The sequence below is a fragment of the Pseudorasbora parva genome, chromosome 15 (genome assembly GCF_024679245.1).
Source record: "Pseudorasbora parva isolate DD20220531a chromosome 15, ASM2467924v1, whole genome shotgun sequence".
Lineage (NCBI taxonomy): Eukaryota > Metazoa > Chordata > Actinopteri > Cypriniformes > Gobionidae > Pseudorasbora > Pseudorasbora parva.
Window position 1 is genome coordinate 5276317 of NC_090186.1, and position 18809 is coordinate 5295125.

General features: G+C 37.3%; 1 protein-coding gene across 2 annotated transcripts; it reads left to right on the forward strand.

Annotated features, from left to right (window-relative positions):
* The first annotated feature begins 112 nt into the window (after positions 1–112).
* On the forward strand, positions 113–16949 carry mideasa (mitotic deacetylase associated SANT domain protein a). 2 transcript variants are annotated; one of them, XM_067416834.1, is made up of 14 exons: positions 113–543; positions 1732–1804; positions 1917–3251; positions 5241–5477; positions 7579–7891; positions 9469–9535; positions 9617–9759; positions 9852–9955; positions 11882–11957; positions 12718–12806; positions 12912–13034; positions 13923–14030; positions 14428–14636; positions 16266–16949. In XM_067416834.1, exons 3-14 carry the CDS (start codon positions 1932–1934, stop codon positions 16498–16500), a joined length of 3024 nt encoding a protein of 1007 aa, XP_067272935.1. In that variant the 5' UTR covers positions 113–543; positions 1732–1804; positions 1917–1931; the 3' UTR covers positions 16501–16949. The 2 variants fall into 2 exon arrangements, with proteins under 2 accessions (XP_067272935.1, XP_067272934.1); XM_067416833.1 differs by having other exon boundaries at positions 114–543; positions 14425–14636.
* The last annotated feature ends 1860 nt before the right edge of the window (positions 16950–18809 follow it).

An 18809-nucleotide genomic window follows, 5' to 3' on the forward strand; every position in this document is an offset into this window, starting at 1 on the left:
AAGTGAATAACTTACATACAGCACCTTTAAATATTGCACATTGCATTCCAGCAGTGCGCGAGGAGTTCCTTCCGTCCAATCACAGTCGCCTCGCCTTCAGTCTGAAACTCACTGATTGGCTGTGTGGCTGCGAACTGTTTTGTTGATAAATAACTTTGATGGATTGATTATATCAAGAGAAAGAGGATCCGAGCTCTACGCATCCTGCAAACGGACAGTATCGGTGGAATTGCGCTTTAACGGCAGAATGTAAACAGGAAAACAAGTGACTACAACCGAGTTGGTCGGATACTAAAAGTTGTCGGTTTTGTCAGCGTACATGTTAGAAAGGCTTCTCGATGCATTATGACATGGTATTTTAGCGTGTCAAATGTGCGCACTTAGGGCTAGGCGTTTACGACAGCCTGCGTTGTTCTTATTGTTTTTATGTTCATGCACGCTGTTGACTTTGCCTAGGCTTGAACTGTTTTGTAAGGTGCTGTCAGCCTGTCACCCGAACTTGAAAAGTAAGGAAGGAGGACGTCAATACAATATTGCAACAGTGTAAGTACGCTACACTTCTTACTGATCTGCTTTCATACACGACAGCAGCAAAGTGCACTCATACTGGTACACTTTAGTCTTACAGGGAAGTGTGTATGGTGGTTTGCTTTGCTGTGCAGCATTACTTATACATATATTTTGTTATAATAAATGTTTTCATCGTAGTTTCTGGGTTGGGAGGGGTCATCAATGGGTTGAAAAGTAGTTCTGCTTGTTCTCTCTCTCCTGTATTCTCTCCCTATCTCTCTCTCCCTTTCCTTCTTCACTTCCTGTAATTCTTGTTGTCTTGCATTGCACTTTTAATGCCCCTCCCGCGCCTGTCTGCTGTTGCCTTCTGCATTCGTGTTTGTCAGGTTTCCTGGTTTTAGGCCACTGTGTTCCTTCTTTACGCACAGATCTTGCAAAATAGCCATGCATTTATGATATACATATGGAAAATTAGCAAATTTGGTGTCCTGTCAATCGTGAGTAAGTTTTGACATGTTAAATGGCCTGTTAGGTAATTGTTGAGCTGAAGTTTATTTAAAAAATAATTCTATTGATTGTTTCTGTAGAGATTTGATTTGTTTATTTGGGGGCCAACATTGACATTTGGGTCAGAAATTAGAGTTTCTATAATAAAGAAAACAAAACAAAACAAAACAAAACAAAACAAAAAACTTAGATAAGTACTCTTTTTGCATAATTTTTAAGAAAAGTTAAATTTAATGAATTAAAAAAAATGTTTTTGGTGTTCTAAAAGATTTTGCAAAATCTTAAAATATACATATATTTTGAATAACAATGCTTTTCTTTTTTTCATTATGATATCAGGATTTGCTTTACCCTGACATAAAAAAATCCCCCTTAAAAATATCAAAATGTATCTTAATTTAAAAACTAAAAACATGCTTATTAAATGAAAACAAATATGAGAAAATTTCAATTAGTTTGCATTTGTTTGCAAAAGTTTTGCGTTTCCCAGAGAAACCTGAGAACCTGATTGTTCTCTCACCAAAAGAAAGTGTTGTGTTCACTTACAAAACTTAGATCATAAGTTTTATGTGCAAGTTATTGTTTGTATGAAGTTATTTTTTGTTTATTGTTTTTGTCTTTTTATTTTGTGTATAATCCAAATGCCATTATACTCCTGTTGTGAACTTGTGACTGATTTCAAAACCTAACTTTTTGTCTTCCTCTCCTTTTTAGAAAATTTCCTGTGAGGAATGACTGAGTTTTTAAATATTTACTCCCCCTTTATACTGCAGTTTAGAAGCAGGAGGTGAGCATGTACTCTGCTCTGTAAAACATTAATATTGTTATTATTTCAATAACTAATCAGGATTATTTAAAATGCAAGTGCTGAATGCCCTAGGTTTTTGCTTGTCTTCTAGTTTCACACAACTGCCATGAGTCTTTCTCCACACCAGAGAGGAACCATAAACAGTATTAGCAAGCAGAATGTTGAAGCCATTGGTGAAACAATGCAGCATTCAGGAGATCTCTTCTACAACGTGGGAGCTACTTCCTTGGAGCAAACTCACAGCAGTACAGAGGGTTTGGTAGATTCTAGCCCTGACGTCCAGGGCGTTTTCAAATCTGATAAAGGATATCCGGTCCGAGGACATTTTCAGCAGTCAGGACCAGTGACGTGGGTGCATCAGGACCCAGTGCAGACCTCGACTTGGTTTCAGGGCCTCTCGAACATGAATAAGTGGTCACAGAACTTTGGCCCTTCTCTTAATGCTATGGACGACCCAAGGGCCTTTCACAAAAGTCATGAGATGGAGGCTATTAAGTTGGAAAAGCTATCGCCAGGATCCTCGCAATCCTACACAGACACCTCTCACGTTCCTGGGGCGGATTGGGACCATCACACGATGGCAGCCATGCATCATGCTCAATTTCAGGCTCTCCAACAAGGTCAGAGACCTGCAGACCTCCAATATCAGCCTCAGGGCATGCATCACAAAATGGCTGATTCCACTCTGCAACCCTTCCAGTTGGCGTTTGGACCTACCAAGCAGGCAACTGGTTTCCAACAAGTCTTCCAAGGCACCAATGCATCTTTAAATATGAATTACAACGAGAAGCCGAAATCACAACAGCAACTCTTGCAGTTGCAACAGCAGCAGATGCAACAGCAGATGCAACAGATGCAGCAAATGCGTCAAATGCAGCAGCAACAACATCATCAAATGCAGCAGCAACGGCTGCATCAAATGCAACAGCAATACCACCAGCAGAAGAAAAGGCAGGAACAGCTGCAACAGATGCAACTTCAGCAACATGCACCAGGTTTCCAACACCTTGAGTCAATAGAAAAACAGCGAATCAACCAAGAGATTGAGTCACAGGATCTTACCAGCGCTCAGGTGAAAACAGAATTGAGTCAGATCCAGCCCACTGTCCCACAACATCTTGCTCCTCTGGGATCAAATTACCAGGAATCTGGCCCTGCAGAGGCCACTCCAGACCTTCAAGAACCCCAAACCAAACGCAAGGTCCCCCCTCGCCGCTCTCGGCGACTCTCTAAAGATGGCATCTCTCCTCCAGGCGACCAGCCCTCCAAGGACAAGGTTTCTTCCCAGAACGGAGGAGTTGGTGGAGCCCAAGGACCCACAGTGGGTGTCATCCAAAGCACTCAGAGACGACGGAGGGCCTCAAAAGAGATCAACCTTGAGACTCTTGCACAAAAGGCTTCGGAAATGGAATTTCTGCCAGCAAAGGTGAGGCCATTTAATTTGGAAATACATTTGAAGCCTAATTTTACAACAGTGGAATAGTGTTTTCAAAAGTACCGACTTCGATACCAAGTCGGTACTGAAATTTAAAAAATGTGATGATAAATTTTTTGATGGCCTTTCCCTTTAGCATTTTAAACACCTCTGATTGGCCATTGTGTTCACGCGCTCAATATACATGTCTGTGATTGGCCATTGTGTTCACACGCTCAAAATATATGTCTGTAATGGCCATTGTGTTCACACGCTCAACATATATGTCTGTAATTGGCCATTGTGTGTTCACACGCTCAACATATATGTCTGTGATTGGCCATTGTGTGTTCACACGCTCAACATATATGTCTGTGATTGGCCATTGTGTGTTCACACGCTCAACATATATGTCTGTGATTGGCCATTGTGGGTTCACACTGATGTTCGGTGTATCTGTGTAAGTGCTCACTGGAGTGCTCGCTCTCTTTTTTTAGTATTAAAAATGTTTTTGAAGCGTTGATCATTGTAGCCAATCACAGACATATATGTTGAGCGTGTGAACACGATGGCCAATCAGAGGTGTTTATCAATTCATTGAACAGCGCTCAAAATGCTAGAGGGAATGCTGGCATTGTCACATTTGTAAAATTTCGTTTGACAACCCTACAGTGGAATAGTAGAAATATATTGTAATATTATATGGAACATATTTGAACATACCAGGCTGGAAATGTCCTTAAATATATTTTGTGTGGGCCACTAGCGCCACCAAACTAAATTTCAAATATATTGTTTTAAAAAAAGGTTTCTTGAGCTCACTCTCTTCCTGTTATTGCTTTAACAAACAGACATCCCTGCTCCCCAAATCCATTCCATTGGTTGTGCCACTGTTACGTAATAAAAAAAAATGTAACGGCACAGTGTTTAAACTTTCATGTGTGGTTAAACGATTCAAAAGTTTTTAAGGTGTCTTATGCTCAACAGGCTGCATTTATTTGTGAAAATATTATCATTTATTTGTTAAATTTGATTACAATTTAAAAATAATTATTTTCTAATTTTATTAAAATTTGATTTTATTCATGTGATCAAAGCTGACTTTTCAGCATCATTACTCCAGTCTTCAGTGTCACATGATCCTTCAGAAATCATTCTAGCATGCTGATTTAATGCAACGTGATTTTTTTTTTCAAGATTCTTTAAGTAGAAAGTTTGAACAGCATTGTAATAGCCTTAAAGTAAGCCTTAAATATGCAATATTATTATGACGTGTTTCTCCTTTTGATAATGGTCTCCTAAGTTGTTTTTGTTGTTTAAACAAGCTTATAAATTGGCTCATTCAAAACCATAAAATTTCCACTGCTGACTCTGAAGCTGAAGCTGGGTGAAACATATCACTGATTTTATAACGAATCAAACTATAAAGTAAACATCACAGTACAAACTCAGCTCATAGTGTTTGCTATCGAGCTTCCCCAGTTATTTACAGTATAATGTGTGGTAAAATGTATGGAGTTAGTGTGCATATTGAAGCAGTTTGGTGAGTGGCTGCATGTCCGCACACCTTCACATTCCACACTTTTGCAAAATCCTTTCAGTTGAATTTGGGAGTGGCCGATTCACCAAGCACTATTTGCTAACCTTTATCCAATCCAAACTTCACAAAACAAGACATTTATGGTATGAATTCTTTTTTTTAAATATCGTAGAGTGTCTTCACTCAGTGTATATTCAATGTATATTCATGTTCAATTCAATATATATATATATATATATATATATATATATATATATATATATATATATATATATATATATATATATATATATATATATATATAGTTATAGTTATTTAAAAAAAGTATTAAAAACATGGACTGTGTTTTTAAGATCACCATCTAGTTCTGACTCACTTAAATGCTGCAGGTTGTTACTCATAATTAACTTTATTTGTGCCTCTCTATCCCTTGTTTTGTCTTTTTAATCTTCTCTTAATAGTGTGAGGACATTACCGCTGGTAGACCAGCTGGTATGGCCCCCCTAGTCATCCCAGTCTCGGTGCCAGTTCGGAGAGGTCAAACCCAAATGGACGTGCAGGGCACTTGGGCACAGACGGATAATGTTCGGCATCCCTCAGAGATTTCACATCAACAGAACCAGCCTGATTGCAAACCCTCTGTTATTGTAGCACGCCGGCACTCTTTAAAGAACTCCGCATCCGAGAGCTTCATCAAGGTACAGGTTAATGTCAAGTCAAGTTGGCTTTATTTATATAGTGCTTGATACAACACAGATTGTTTCAAAGTAACTTTAAAGTGACAACTAATGATCAATGATGCAAACAGAATTCAATTATGCTGGAAAGAATCGCTAAAAAAGGCAATAGTGTCATTATTCAGCTTGAGTCAGGTCAGTGTTCAGTAACTGAAAAGTTCATCAACTATGAAATGAGTTCAGTTCAGCTATAAAGCAGCTCTGCAGAAAACAGTGAGTCCATCATCCAGCTCAGTTCAGTTCCAATAGTGTCAGTGCAGTCAAATCAATAATATTTCTGAATATTAAAGGCACAATATGTAATTTTAGCCACTAGAGTTGCTTATTCAAAACAAAGGTTTAGCTTGATTTTGCAGAATCATGGGAGTTGTCGTCTTCACCTCTACAGCCGGTGGAAAAGAATGCAACAGGACTTGGCCAGAAATCATATTGATGGATGAGCTAATGTATTACAGATTTATTAGCGTTACTGTAGTATGAAGCAGGGTGGACGCTGGAGCGATTGCTAATGAGAGACGAGAGCTACACACGGCTTGAGAGCAGAGGAGCTTTTATTCTGTCAGACGAGCGCTTCCACTTCTTCTGCTCGTGTGTGTGTGTGGGAACGCAGCGCTGCTTTATCATATCACACACATCTGAGTGTGTTGAGAGTGATGTTATAATGCTACTCTGTGCGTTCACTCGGCGCTACTATGAGACACTTGTTCACACTGCAGTGAGAGATGGATATTAGGCAGTAAAACATGGTACTCTGTGCGATAAATCAAGAACACCAGATTTAAACAATAAGACTAACTGTGTTGAGCTGGAGAACAATCATTAGTTTCTGTCCATCAATGATCCAAACAGTTGCTCTCCTGTCTAATAAAACACATCAGATATTAAAGCGGCTTTGGTGTTTCCATGGTTTCTACAAAATAAACTTGAAATTGAGGGTAACGCGCGTATGATGTCATTGATAGGTGACGCACGGACATGGTCAGTGTTCTGGTTAAAATAGCTGATTTCTCTGGATTTAAACATTCTTTGAAGTTGACAAGTCAACAAAATAAAAAAAATTCTAGTGGTTATTTTGGATATAATGCAAAAATCTTACATATTGTGCCTTTTAAATTTCCCTAACTAAGCAAATTAAAGTGCAATAGTGGCAAGGAACCCAAACTCTTATAACATTTCAAATGGTTCTCAAATAAGGTACATGCTTTTCCACACTAAACCTGTACTTTTAAACTATTTAGAACTTTTAAAATAGTTGTTAAAGGGATAGTTCAGCCAAAAATTTAACTTCTGTCATAATTTACTCACCCTCAAGTTTTTCCAAACCTGTATGTGTTTCTTTCTTCTGCTGAACACAGAAGAATCAAACAGTTGACTGTAGTCATTCAGACTTTCATACTGTGGAAGTCAATGGATGCCGTCAGCTGTTTGGTCACCAACATTCTTTAAAGGGGTGGTTGTATGCGATTTCACTTTTTTAACTTTAGTTAGTGTGTAATGTTGCCGCTTGAGCATAAACAGTCTCTGCAAAGTTACAGCGCTGAAAGTGCAATGCAAACGGAGATATTGTCTTTTAAAGTTACGGCAGTTTATTGCCTACAAAAACGTCTGGTTTGGACTACAGCGAGCTTCTTTCTGGGTTGGTGACATCATAAACCCGTGCTAGTCTCCGCAGATGTGACTTCTGCCCGTAATGGGAAGGGGCGTGGCCTTAAACTGTGCTTGGCACTTCAGCCAATAAAAATACAGGAAACTACATTCGGCCATCTAACCAATCTAAGACCATTGCGTTTTTCGGAGGGATGGGCTTCATAAAAGCAGGAAGCAAACGAGCCGTTCAAAGGACAGCGGTGTGGAATAAAGGGAGAATATAAGAAAAATACTGCATAAAAAAAAAAAAAAGTATTAAGACGTGTTATACTGCGCCCCATAAACACAACCAAGCCTAGAAAATAACCACAGAACCACCCCTTTAAAATATCATCTTCTTAAGTGAGTAAGTGATGACAGAAGTAAAATTCTTGAGTGAACTGTCTCTTATCTGTGCCATTTATGTTTCAATCAGGGTACAGGGCATGAGGATAAATCCAGGCGCCGCCCCCGCCCCGAGCCTCTGGTCATACCTCAGCCATGCACTTTCATCGCCCCTTCTGTGTACTCCAGCATCACCCCCTACCAGAGCAATCTGCGCTCCCCAGTGCGCCTGCCAGACCATGCCAGCATCATCCCGCCGTACACCCCTCCGCCCATTCTCTCGCCTGTGCGTGAAGGCTCGGGGCTGTACTCGGTTCTGTTCCTCTCTTCTATGGCAGCCGGCAGCCAGGTCCTGCCTCCTCCATCCACACCCCGGGGCACCACACGAAGCTTGCTGCGCACAAGTGCGTTCCACCTTGAATTTTGCTTTTTATATTAGTACACTGCAAAACATGCTCTTCTTACTTAGTAATTTTGTCTTGTTTCTAGTCTAAATATCTAACAATTCTTAAATCAAGATGCATTTACTAGATAAGTAAAATGACATAAGATATTTTTGCTTGTTTTCTGGGGAAAAATATCAAAATCTCACTTCATTTGGATATTTTCCCCCAAAAAACAAGAAAATATATCTTATGTAATGTTACCTATCTAGTAAATGCATCTTGCTTTAAGAATATTTAGAAATTTGGACTGAAAACAAGAAAAAAATACTAAATAAGAAGGCAATTTTTGGAGTGTAGCAATTTGCAAAAAGGTTATAAGCATTAACATTTACTAATGCATTAGTAATAGTAAACTACCAATGAACAATAGTTTCTTACAGTATTTTTTCATTTACAATAATGTTAATTTACAGTATAAACACACTTAAAAGTACTTAAATACTAACAATTGTGCTTACTAATGTTATTTAAAGTGTCTCCTTTTTATCTTCAGTATTTGTTTTTTCATGCTTTATAGATGAATTAGAAGAGATCATTAATTTGGTATTATGAACGATTAATAAACTGAACCTTCATTAATGTTAAAGGGTTAGTTCTGCCAATAATTACTTACCCTATTGTCGTTCGACACCCCTAAAACCTCCGTTCATCTTCAGAACACAAATGAAGATATTTTTGGGTGAACTAACCCTTTAATTTACATTTTTAGTTCATAATTCATTAACTAATGTTAATTTATACAACTCAAAATATTAAAAATCTATTAGTAAATGTCAAACTAAAAATGAACGGTAACACTTTAGTATGGGAAACACATTCATTATTAACTACGACTTTTGCCTCAGTAAACTCCTAATTTACTGTTTATTCATAGTTGGTAAGGTAGTTTTTGTAGCGTTTAAGTTTAGGATTAAGGGATGTAGAATAAGGCATTAATATGTACTTTATAAATGCTAATAAACAGCCAAAATCCCATTTATATGCATGCTAATAAGCAGCTAGTTAATAATAAGAATTGAACCCTACAATAAAGTATTACCAACTTAATCTAGATGAATTAAAACTGTAATTTTATTGGTCATTAGTTAATGCATTAGGTATAATAAACTAATAATGTTATTAAAATTGGTACACTTTCTTTTAAGGTGTCCTTGTTACAGTGTAATTATACATTTAAGTACTGAGTAAAATTGATTACATGTACTTTCTATAAGGTTAGGGTTTGGTTGAGAGTTATTTGCATGTAATACTGCATAATTTACAACATATAAGTACATGTAACATATGTCACAAGAACACTGTAAAATAAAGTGTTACCAATTTTTTGTTATTGTATTAGTTGTAAGTTCACATTATCTATTGTGCTAACTAATGTTAACTTTTACAGCCTTAATGTAAAGTGTCACCTTTTTCATTATGTGTTTATTCGTTTTTATTCTTACTTATTAATTCCAAGAGTAGATGAACGGTGTAGTTTGTCATATTGACATGATTAATCTAATCTCTCTCACTTGTTGACTTTATTTTCTGCACAGGCAGTTCTGATGTCACTCCTCCTGCACTCCCACTGATTGGAGAAGCAACGCCTGTCAGCCTTGAACCGTGAGTATTTATTTAAAAAAAGCTATTCATCACAATCACTGTCCACTAATCTAATATATTCTCCCTCTCTTGCATGTTTAGGCGCATAAACATCGGATCTCATTATCAGGCAGAGATTCCAGGACTAATGGATCAGACCTTGGCCCCAAAGGACCAGCATAAAGCTACTTTGGTCTGGCTCCCTAATTCAGAGACCGAGTCTACGGCCTCCCAGGATACAAGATGTAACTTCTCTTTAGACTGCATTGATATAGCTAAATGCATTTAACACAAGATATACTCACTTACTTTCATTCCAATCCTTATTATTTTCCAGTTGATGACCTTATGAACCTGGTCTGCTCCAGTGTCATGTGTGGAGGAGGAACCAACCCAGAGCTCGCAATGCACTGCCTGCACGAGTGCAGAGGTGATGTTATGGTGAGCACGGTCCTCAATGCACAGATGAATGTACAGAAGCACCAAAAAGTTTTTAAAGAGATAGTTCACCCAAAAATGTACTCGCCCTCAAGTCATCCGAGGTGTATATGACTTTCTTCTTTCAGACGAAGATTTATATTAAAGATTATCAGTTATATTAAAAAATGTCTTGGCTTTTCCTAACTTTATAATGGCAGCCCATAATTTGAAGCCTATAAAAGTGCATCCATTCAATATAAAAGTGCTCCACACAGCTCCGGGCGGTTAATAAAGGCCTTCTGAAGCGAATGGATGGGTTTGTAGGGAAAATATCCATATTTAACACATTATAAAGTAAAATAACTAGCTTCTGGCGGACTGTGTGGATACTTTTATAATTAAGGGATACAATTTTTTGGCTTTAAATTTTGGGCAGCCATTATAATGCTTGGATTAGCCAGGACATTTTTTTTAAATATTACTCTGATTGTATTTGTCTGAACGAAGAATGTCATAAACACCTAGGATGACATAAGGGAGAGTAAATCATGGGCTAATTCTCATTTTTGGGTGAACTAGCCCTGTAAAGGTGCAATAGGTGATTCTCTACATATTTTGTTATGCTGGTTGAATGTCTCCTCATATTCTGATAGTAATCACTATGTTAAGCAGTCTTATTGTGTTTTTATAAATATATATCGTCTGTGGAAGGTGTAGGACCATAAAATGTTCCTTCAATCATTGCATTCTGTCCGAATGAAATGATAGCATGTGTTGTGTTTGCTTATCACTGCGCAGCCTGTTCACGCAGACATCTCACGTCATCAGTGCGTTCACATACGCTGTGCAGAGCGAGAATAGCGAAGAGTTGTTTATGTTGGTTATTGTAGTGCTGTTACTCACTGTACTGTAAAGTTTTCTCGCCAGTGAATGACACATGACGTAATCCAATAATCTCGTCTCACTTCTGGTCTGTGTGGGTTCATGTGTTTTGGAGGAGGCGTGGCTTTGGACGGCGATTTGCTGGGAGGGTGGGATTGTATTCTTTCAATCCTAGCAGGCTAAAGTTAGCATTTCCAAGAACACCTATTGCACCTTTAAGTTGAACTTAATAATCTGACTTCAGACATCTAAAAATCACATTGAAACCAGTTGGTAAAATGTAATTTGAAAAAAAAAAGAAAAAAAAAAGACCATTTACAAAATAGTTTGTAATATATTGTGTCTAATGCAATGAAATGAATACGCTGTTAGTGACTTACACTAGCATTCAAAGATTTAGGGACAGTATGATTTTTTTATGTTTTTGACAAAGGTCTCTTATACCAAAGAAGACAGTGCACTCTGATTACTTATGAATGGGAGAAAGTGCAACGCCCAATATGGCGAATAAGCTCCGCCTTCTAAATGAAAGAGCCAATCGTTGATTAGTTAAGTCATTGCGTCACCACAGCTGCTGTCAGAAGCTCCGGTTGCTATAGAAATATGCAGTGTTTTGAGATGTGAGATTAGGATTGATTGCACAATAGCTTTGTCCAGGTTTGTTTTGTCATGATTCGAGCATTTAGAAACAACATTTATGAGACAGTTGATGTCAGATTTCATTGGTGATTTCAAATATGAAATTGAATGGTAAGTTTGGTGAACAGTTTTGGAGAATTTGATATTTCCCCATTCAAAGAGATAGGAGCTGCACTTGCATGTTCGAGAGGCGTTTCAAAGATGGCCGCCAAATTAAATGACTTGAAGGGACTTTGCTTACACTCACAAGGCTGCATTTATTTAATTAAAAATATAGTAAAAACAGTAATATTATTACTTAAAATATCTGAAAATTTAATTTATAACTGGGATGGCAAAAACCCCAAACATTTGAACAGTTGTGTAAATGTCCAAAAGTCTTAAAATGTTTCTTGAGAAACAACAAATATTGTTTTGTCTCTGTAGGAAGCTCTGGAAATGATGATGATGAAGAATCCCATCTTCTCCAGGAACCACCATCTGGCCAACTACCACTACGCAGGTAGAAACTCATTTACACAAACATGTAGTTGTGGTCTAGTGACAAAGCTCGATTATTAGTGCTGTCAATTAATGAAAAAATCTAATGAACTAATTAATCACACATTTTAACACACCTAACATTAAAATCTTTAATATATAGTTTTTATATTGGAGTACATATTTTCACAATGAATCTCAAAATTAATGCAGAAATCAAATAAATCTTTGTTTAATGGCATCTTTTTACTAAGTACTATAAATGAATGCCAGTATCACTGACACCAAATTGTATTTATTTCTCAATTTCTTGGGATGAAATTGAAAGACATAATTTTTAACATTTAATTGGCTTTAAAATCTTATGAATCTTTCATTCAAATGAACTTAAAACAATCCTCTCTAGGGCTGTCAGGATTTGTCGAAGAAATAATTACGATTATATTGATAGATTGTGACTATCGCAATTATTTACAGTCTCTTTAAGATGCGTTTTATTTTTTCAGCAACAAGGCTTTTTTGAAGTAATTGTCTTTTGGTTTTTGTCTTTCGATTGTGATTTCTAAAATAACATTGATTAAATCCAGTAACCCCTATCAGATCGTTTAAAGAGCTAGTTCACCCAAAAATGTTAATTCTGCCATCATTTAGTCACGCTCAACTGAACACAAAAGAAGATATTTGGAAAGATGTTTGTAACCAAGCAGATATCGGAAGCCGTTGGTATTCAATGGCTGCCGAGATCTGATAGAAAGATATTGATGTTCCATAAATATTGACAGGATCAGATTGCTGGACTGTGGATGAGAAACGATTCTTCAACAAGGGAATTTCTGCTTACAGGAAAGATTTCTTCATGGTGCAAAAGCTGGTATGCAGCCGTTTTTGGTTCCTGTCTTATTATTGGTCATATAAAGTAAATATGGTCCCTTTTTAAGGTTACGTTGTGTTTTTGTTAATCTGTCTGTTTTGGCAGGTGAGGACTAAAACAGTGGCACAGTGTGTGGAGTTTTACTACACGTACAAGAAACAAGCAAAGATTGGTCGCAATGGGACTTGTACATTTGGACCTTCAGACCCAGAGGAAAGCCTACCTGTGGTAAAGGCTATTGATTCTTACTGATTTTAGACAATTGGCCCTATCATACACCCGGCACAAATGTTTTATGCTAGTTTCTGCCTGACGCAGTTATCATTTTCATGTTGATTAAATAGCAAATGCACTCGCGTCATCTGTTCATCCATGGGCGTCCTGATCTGAAAACCAAGTGTGTTCAGGAGCATTTTTTGCGTGTTGATATTTTAAGGATCTGAAAACGACTGCGACGCTGACCAACAAAGTCCTGCTCTGAAGTCAGTAGAGTGGTATTTTTGGTGTTATTTAAAGGGTGTGTTAGTAATGTGCACCTATAGATGGTGGACAATACGTGTGCACTCTACTTCTTAAACACAGCAGCACACAAACATTTTTAAATATTAAAAATAAAATGATTACTCCCTGGAGAAGCGTTCAGTCTTTCCGCTCACAAATCCCGCCATGTAAATAGTGAATCCACCATGGTGCAAGTGCATCTGGCTTTTAAAGGGAATGGGAGATGAGACTCTGATTGGTTTATTGCACGTTATGCACAAAACACACCCATGACTCATTAAGAGACTAGGGACGACCCTTTTAGACCATGCGCCTGGCGTACAGACCATTTTTCCAGTGGATTCGGACATGCCCTAAATGCACCTGCGCTGTGCGCTTTAGACCATGCGCTCAGATGGTTAAAATAGGGCCAAATGTATTTGGCTTTTTAGCACATGTACAGTGGGATCCAAAAGTGTGAGACCACACTGAAAAACATTAATAATTAAAATTAAACAGAAAATTTGTACACTTACAAAATCTGTGCTACAGCAAATCTCTAAAATGTGATGCATACTTGCCTCTGTGAGACGTTCGTTTTTATATCATCCTTCTGTTCTTTAATCTCCAACATAGATGAATGTGAAAGAGGAGGAAAATGATAGTTATCAACAGGAGGGAACACATGATCATGTGTATGGGCGTCTACAAGATGTGACCAAGACACTTCAGGACAATGAGACTGTGAGTATTTGGAGTGAAAGCATACACCTCTTTGTATAAATGTAGCAAATACACCATAAAGACTATGTCCTGTTTCTCTGGGTTGGAATATTAAATGTCTAAAAAGTAAAAGTTATTCAACTAAATATCCAAATAAAATAATTTTTTTAGGCCTTAATTAATTGTACAAACTATAATACTGATCTGCCAACACTGTCGCTCTATGATCTACTAATCAATTTAAATAAGCTGATAACATCAAATTTTGTTGCAATATTGTCCTGTTTAACACTGTGAAGCTGTGAAACAGCTTGCTTTGAAACAATCGTCATTGTAAAAGCGCTATATAAATAAAGTTGACTTGACTAGACTTGACTATAGCCATAGTTCATTCTGTCTTTACTGGTTGATCCAGAAGAGGGCAGACGTGGCTCATGTGGACCTGAAGAATGGCTCTGCGGAAGAGTCTTCTGGCCTGATTCCAGCGGCTCAACCCTCCTTCAAAACTCCCTCGCCTGCGCCTCCGAAGCCTCGCTCTGACAATACTGGGAAGAAAAGCAGAGCCTCGACCGCCAACAAAAGTCAGGGAGAGCCAGAGGGTGTTTTCCCTTGCAAGAAGTGCAGTAGGTGAGTCACTTTGTATAAGCTGGTCTCTGAATTTCTTCTCATTCAAACTGAAGTAAGTTGGATTTACCTCAAAGGACAGTTGAGAGCCGTTTTCTTACAGCAGTTGCACCTATATAAGGGTAGTGTATTTTTACTCTTACTCTGGTTGCACTTTATTTTACAGTATGTGCTCTTACAGTGTACTTGCCTGAGAAAGTACAGGGCAATATAAGGTGATCCAAGGGTTAAGGTTAGGTTTAGGGGTAGGTTCAGGGTTAGCACCTAGTTATTACTCATTACTGAATTGTAATTACTATAAGTACATGGTATGTACATGCGGAACAGGACTGTAAAAAAACTGCTACTGTACATCTTATCTAAGTAGAATAAGAGTGAGAGAACGGCCCTCTGTACTCTTTATCTGAATTATATATTTAGACAATGACATATTACTTTCAAAATTTCAGTTTTAATATTTTAACATATAAATTTAAATTATAATGTTAATTTAAATATAATGATAATAGTAATATTCCCATATTATTACATTTAGTCTGATTTTCTCCAAATTATTTAATATATCAATATTATATATCAATATATTAATATATCAATACAGTATTATTTATTTATGAAAAAAAATATAACATTTAAATCGCTTTAAATTATTTGAAATATATAATACATTTAATAGTATTATTAATTCAATTCATATTTTTATTATTACATTTCAATATTTCAATATTAAATATAATACTTCAACACAATTAAAATAATTTTAAACAATAACAATACGATAATACTGTACATGTCAGACTAATCCTGCAAGGTTAGTAGAGTAATCTTAAGCAGAGACATTATGATTATAATAATTTTTATAATAATAAGTCATTGGTCTGAGGCCACATACAAAAATTCTGATTTTTTTTCCTGTAAAGCAGAGGGAAATTATTTCACTTATGTTTTTAAAGTATCCTTAAATGTGTAGAAAAAATGTCATCATTTACTCTCCTTCATGTCGTTCCAAAGCCCGTAAGATTTTCATTCAGATTTGAAATACAAATGAAGATATTTTTAATAAAATCTGAGATTTTTGTCTCTCCATTGACAGTCCACTACCACTTTGACGCTTGAAAAAGTTCATAAAGCGATCATAAAAATAATCCTTATGATTTGAGTGGTTTAGTTCAAATTGAGTCCAACTTGTGTGAGTTTTTGAATGTTTATATGTGAATAAAAGCCTAAATTCAATCTATTCATCATATAAAGCAATCATGTCTCTTCTGAACATTTGGATTGAACCGCTCAATTCATATGGATTAGTTTTACAAATTTTTTGAAGCATCAAAGTTTCAGTCAAGCTGTCAATGGAGGGACATAAACTCCCAGATTTTCATTTGTGTTTCGATGATGGACAAAAGTATTACGGGTTAAGAACGACATGAGGGAGAGTAATTGTTGACAGTATTTTCCTTTTTGGGTGAACTATCCCTTTAATTTAAGGACATATGCTTCTAACACTTTTAAATAACACTTCTAACTTTTATAAATCCCTATATACATAACATTCACACAGCTAGTTTTAAGCTAGCCAATGGCTTTAGGTATACTGTATATTGTACTTATTTTGACGTCCTTGTGTATTTATAGGGTGTTCTATAAAGTGAAAAGCAGGAGCGCTCACATGAAGAGTCACTCCGAGCAGGAGAAGAAGGCAGCAGCTCTTCGCCAAAGAGAAGAGGAGGAGCGAGCGGCTAAGGCGAGGCAGGAGATGCTGGAGGAAGCGAGGAGGAAGGAGGCAGAAGATGGAAAGCTAGAAGAGAGTAGTGGAGCTGAGGAAAGCCCAGCTGAGCAAGATGATGAGCAGGATGAGGACTGGCATTGAGGAACTAGATGACTCCAGTTGGTACCAAAAATGTGCAACTTGTACATCTCAGTTTAAATGATAACAGTGGATGAAATGCCTTTGTCTTTTTATTATTACCAAAATTTTAAAAGAACTTTCCTTTGGTATATATTTTTTTAAATGCGGATGTGCGGCAACCGGCATCATTCACGATGAATGAGCTTGAAATATGAGATATGAACTGATTGTTAAACTTTTCTAGAAATGTACAGTCTTTGAGTTTGAATTTGATCAAAGTCCCTGTACAAATTGTGTATGCGTTCACCGAGATTGTATTTTTTACATGTGTTTATGTAATATACATAATATATAATCAAGAACACAGACTCAAATTCCTTCCTATGGATAATTTCAATTAAATATTTCATGTGCATGAAATGTATATAATGCATAAAAAAATCTTTGTATTATATTGTGTAAAATATTGATCCTGTTGTGTTTTTTCAGTACTCTAAACTTAAAAGAATGTGTACATTTATGTTTTGAATGCACTTAAGGGGAGTGGATTATTGGGATTAAGGGATTTAAAAAATAAAAAAAACCTCACATATACATAAAATATGAAGTTTAGCAAAATCACACAAATACATATTTGACATATTGATCACATTTTTCACACTTTGTTGACTATTGTGACCACGCTTGATATTTGCTATACTTCATAAATGTGTGCACAATAAAAACAAACTTTCAGTATAAACTTGTATTATTTGACTTCAAGGGCTATCAAATTTTCTTGGAGCTTTTGACATATAAGAGGTCATCATACTATAAGAACATCCTGTGAGTTTCAGAACTGTTAGTCCAGGAACAGCTTTTATTGTAATCAAGCCCAGAGAACGACTCGTTGTGGACTGAGCCTGTAATAAATGGAGAAAGAAGATCAACGCCCACTTCATCCTCATCACTTTAGCCCCGCCCTCTTCATAATCACTTTAGCTCCGCCCACTTCATCATCATCACTTTAGCCCCACCCTCTTCATAATCACTTTAGCTCCGCCCACTTCATCATCATCATCACTTTAGCCTCTCCCACTCAATCATCATCACTTTAGCCTCGCCCACTGGAGTGTTAGTGAGATGACAAGAGAAGAGCGATTCAGGATGGACTACAAATAACATTCCCTTCCAAAGGATCCTAATGCTAGGAATGTGCTTATTTATTTTCATCAATGTGAACGTCTCAGTTGAGCATTACTTATTTGTGCTCGCTGCATTTCACTGTGGAGTCTTTGGGAAATCAGTCACAATTTCAGCTCAGACTTCGCAAAGACTTTTACGATACAGACTCGACAGTAACGCCACAACATGTCAGTAACCGTGTTCATTCTAATGCCTGATCTGAGACCAGTGATTTCTGATATGTAATGATTCATGTACAGTCAGATGTTCTTGTCAGTAAATCAAACCAGTGACTAAACACTCAATTAAATATAGAAAGGGCTCCCTTTGCAATTGCTGGAGCTGTCAATCAAACAGAGCGAGTTTATCACTGAGATAGATCTAAATTTAATGCTATAATAAACAGTTTTCCTTTAACAATTAGTTAATCTTGAGAGCTGGAATAGTAAAAACGTGCTAAAACTTTTCAAAAGTAAACATGTAATAATAGCTATGTTGTCAGCAGCCAATCACAGCAGTGGGCGTTACACTGAAGTCTCACAGCAGCCAATCACAGCAGTGGGCGTTTACACTGAAGTCTCACAGCAGCCAATCACAGCAGTGGGCGTTTACACTGAAGTCTCACAGCAGCCAATCACAGCAGTGGGCGTTTACACTGAAGTCTCACAGCAGCCAATCACAGCAGTGGGCGTTTACACTGAAGTCTCACCGCAGCCAATCAGAGCAGTGGGCGTTTACACTGAAGTCTCACAGCAGCCAATCACAGCAGTGGGCGTTTACACTGAAGTCTCACAGCAGCCAATCACAGCAGTGGGCGTTTACACTGAAGTCTCACCGCAGCCAATCAGAGCAGTGGGCGTTTACACTGAAGTCTCACAGCAGCCAATCACAGCAGTGGGCGTTTACACTGAAGTCTCACAGCAGCCAATCACAGCAGTGGGCGTTTACACTGAAGTCTCACAGCAGCCAATCACAGCAGTGGGCGTTTACACTGAAGTCTCACAGCAGCCAATCACAGCAGTGGGCGTTTACACTGAAGTCTCACAGCAGCCAATCACAGCAGACGGAGCGTTAAAATCAGAGGATAAAACCAGGGTAGGAAAAATGCCTTTTATTTCTAAATTATAACAATTTTTAATGAAAAAATCATAAAAAAAAACATTATA

What these genes read in the sequence shown, in the direction of transcription:
- mideasa (XM_067416833.1), top strand. Translation starts at nt 1,932, where the DNA reads ATGAGTCTTTCTCCACACCAGAGAGGAACCATAAACAGTATTAGCAAG. An exon ending in GGCCTCCCAGGATACAAGAT is followed by an intron (nt 9,760 to 9,851) that starts GTAACTTCTCTT and finishes ATTATTTTCCAG; the next exon opens with TTGATGACCTTATGAACCTG. An exon ending in TCTTCATGGTGCAAAAGCTG is followed by an intron (nt 12,807 to 12,911) that starts GTATGCAGCCGT and finishes CTGTTTTGGCAG; the next exon opens with GTGAGGACTAAAACAGTGGC.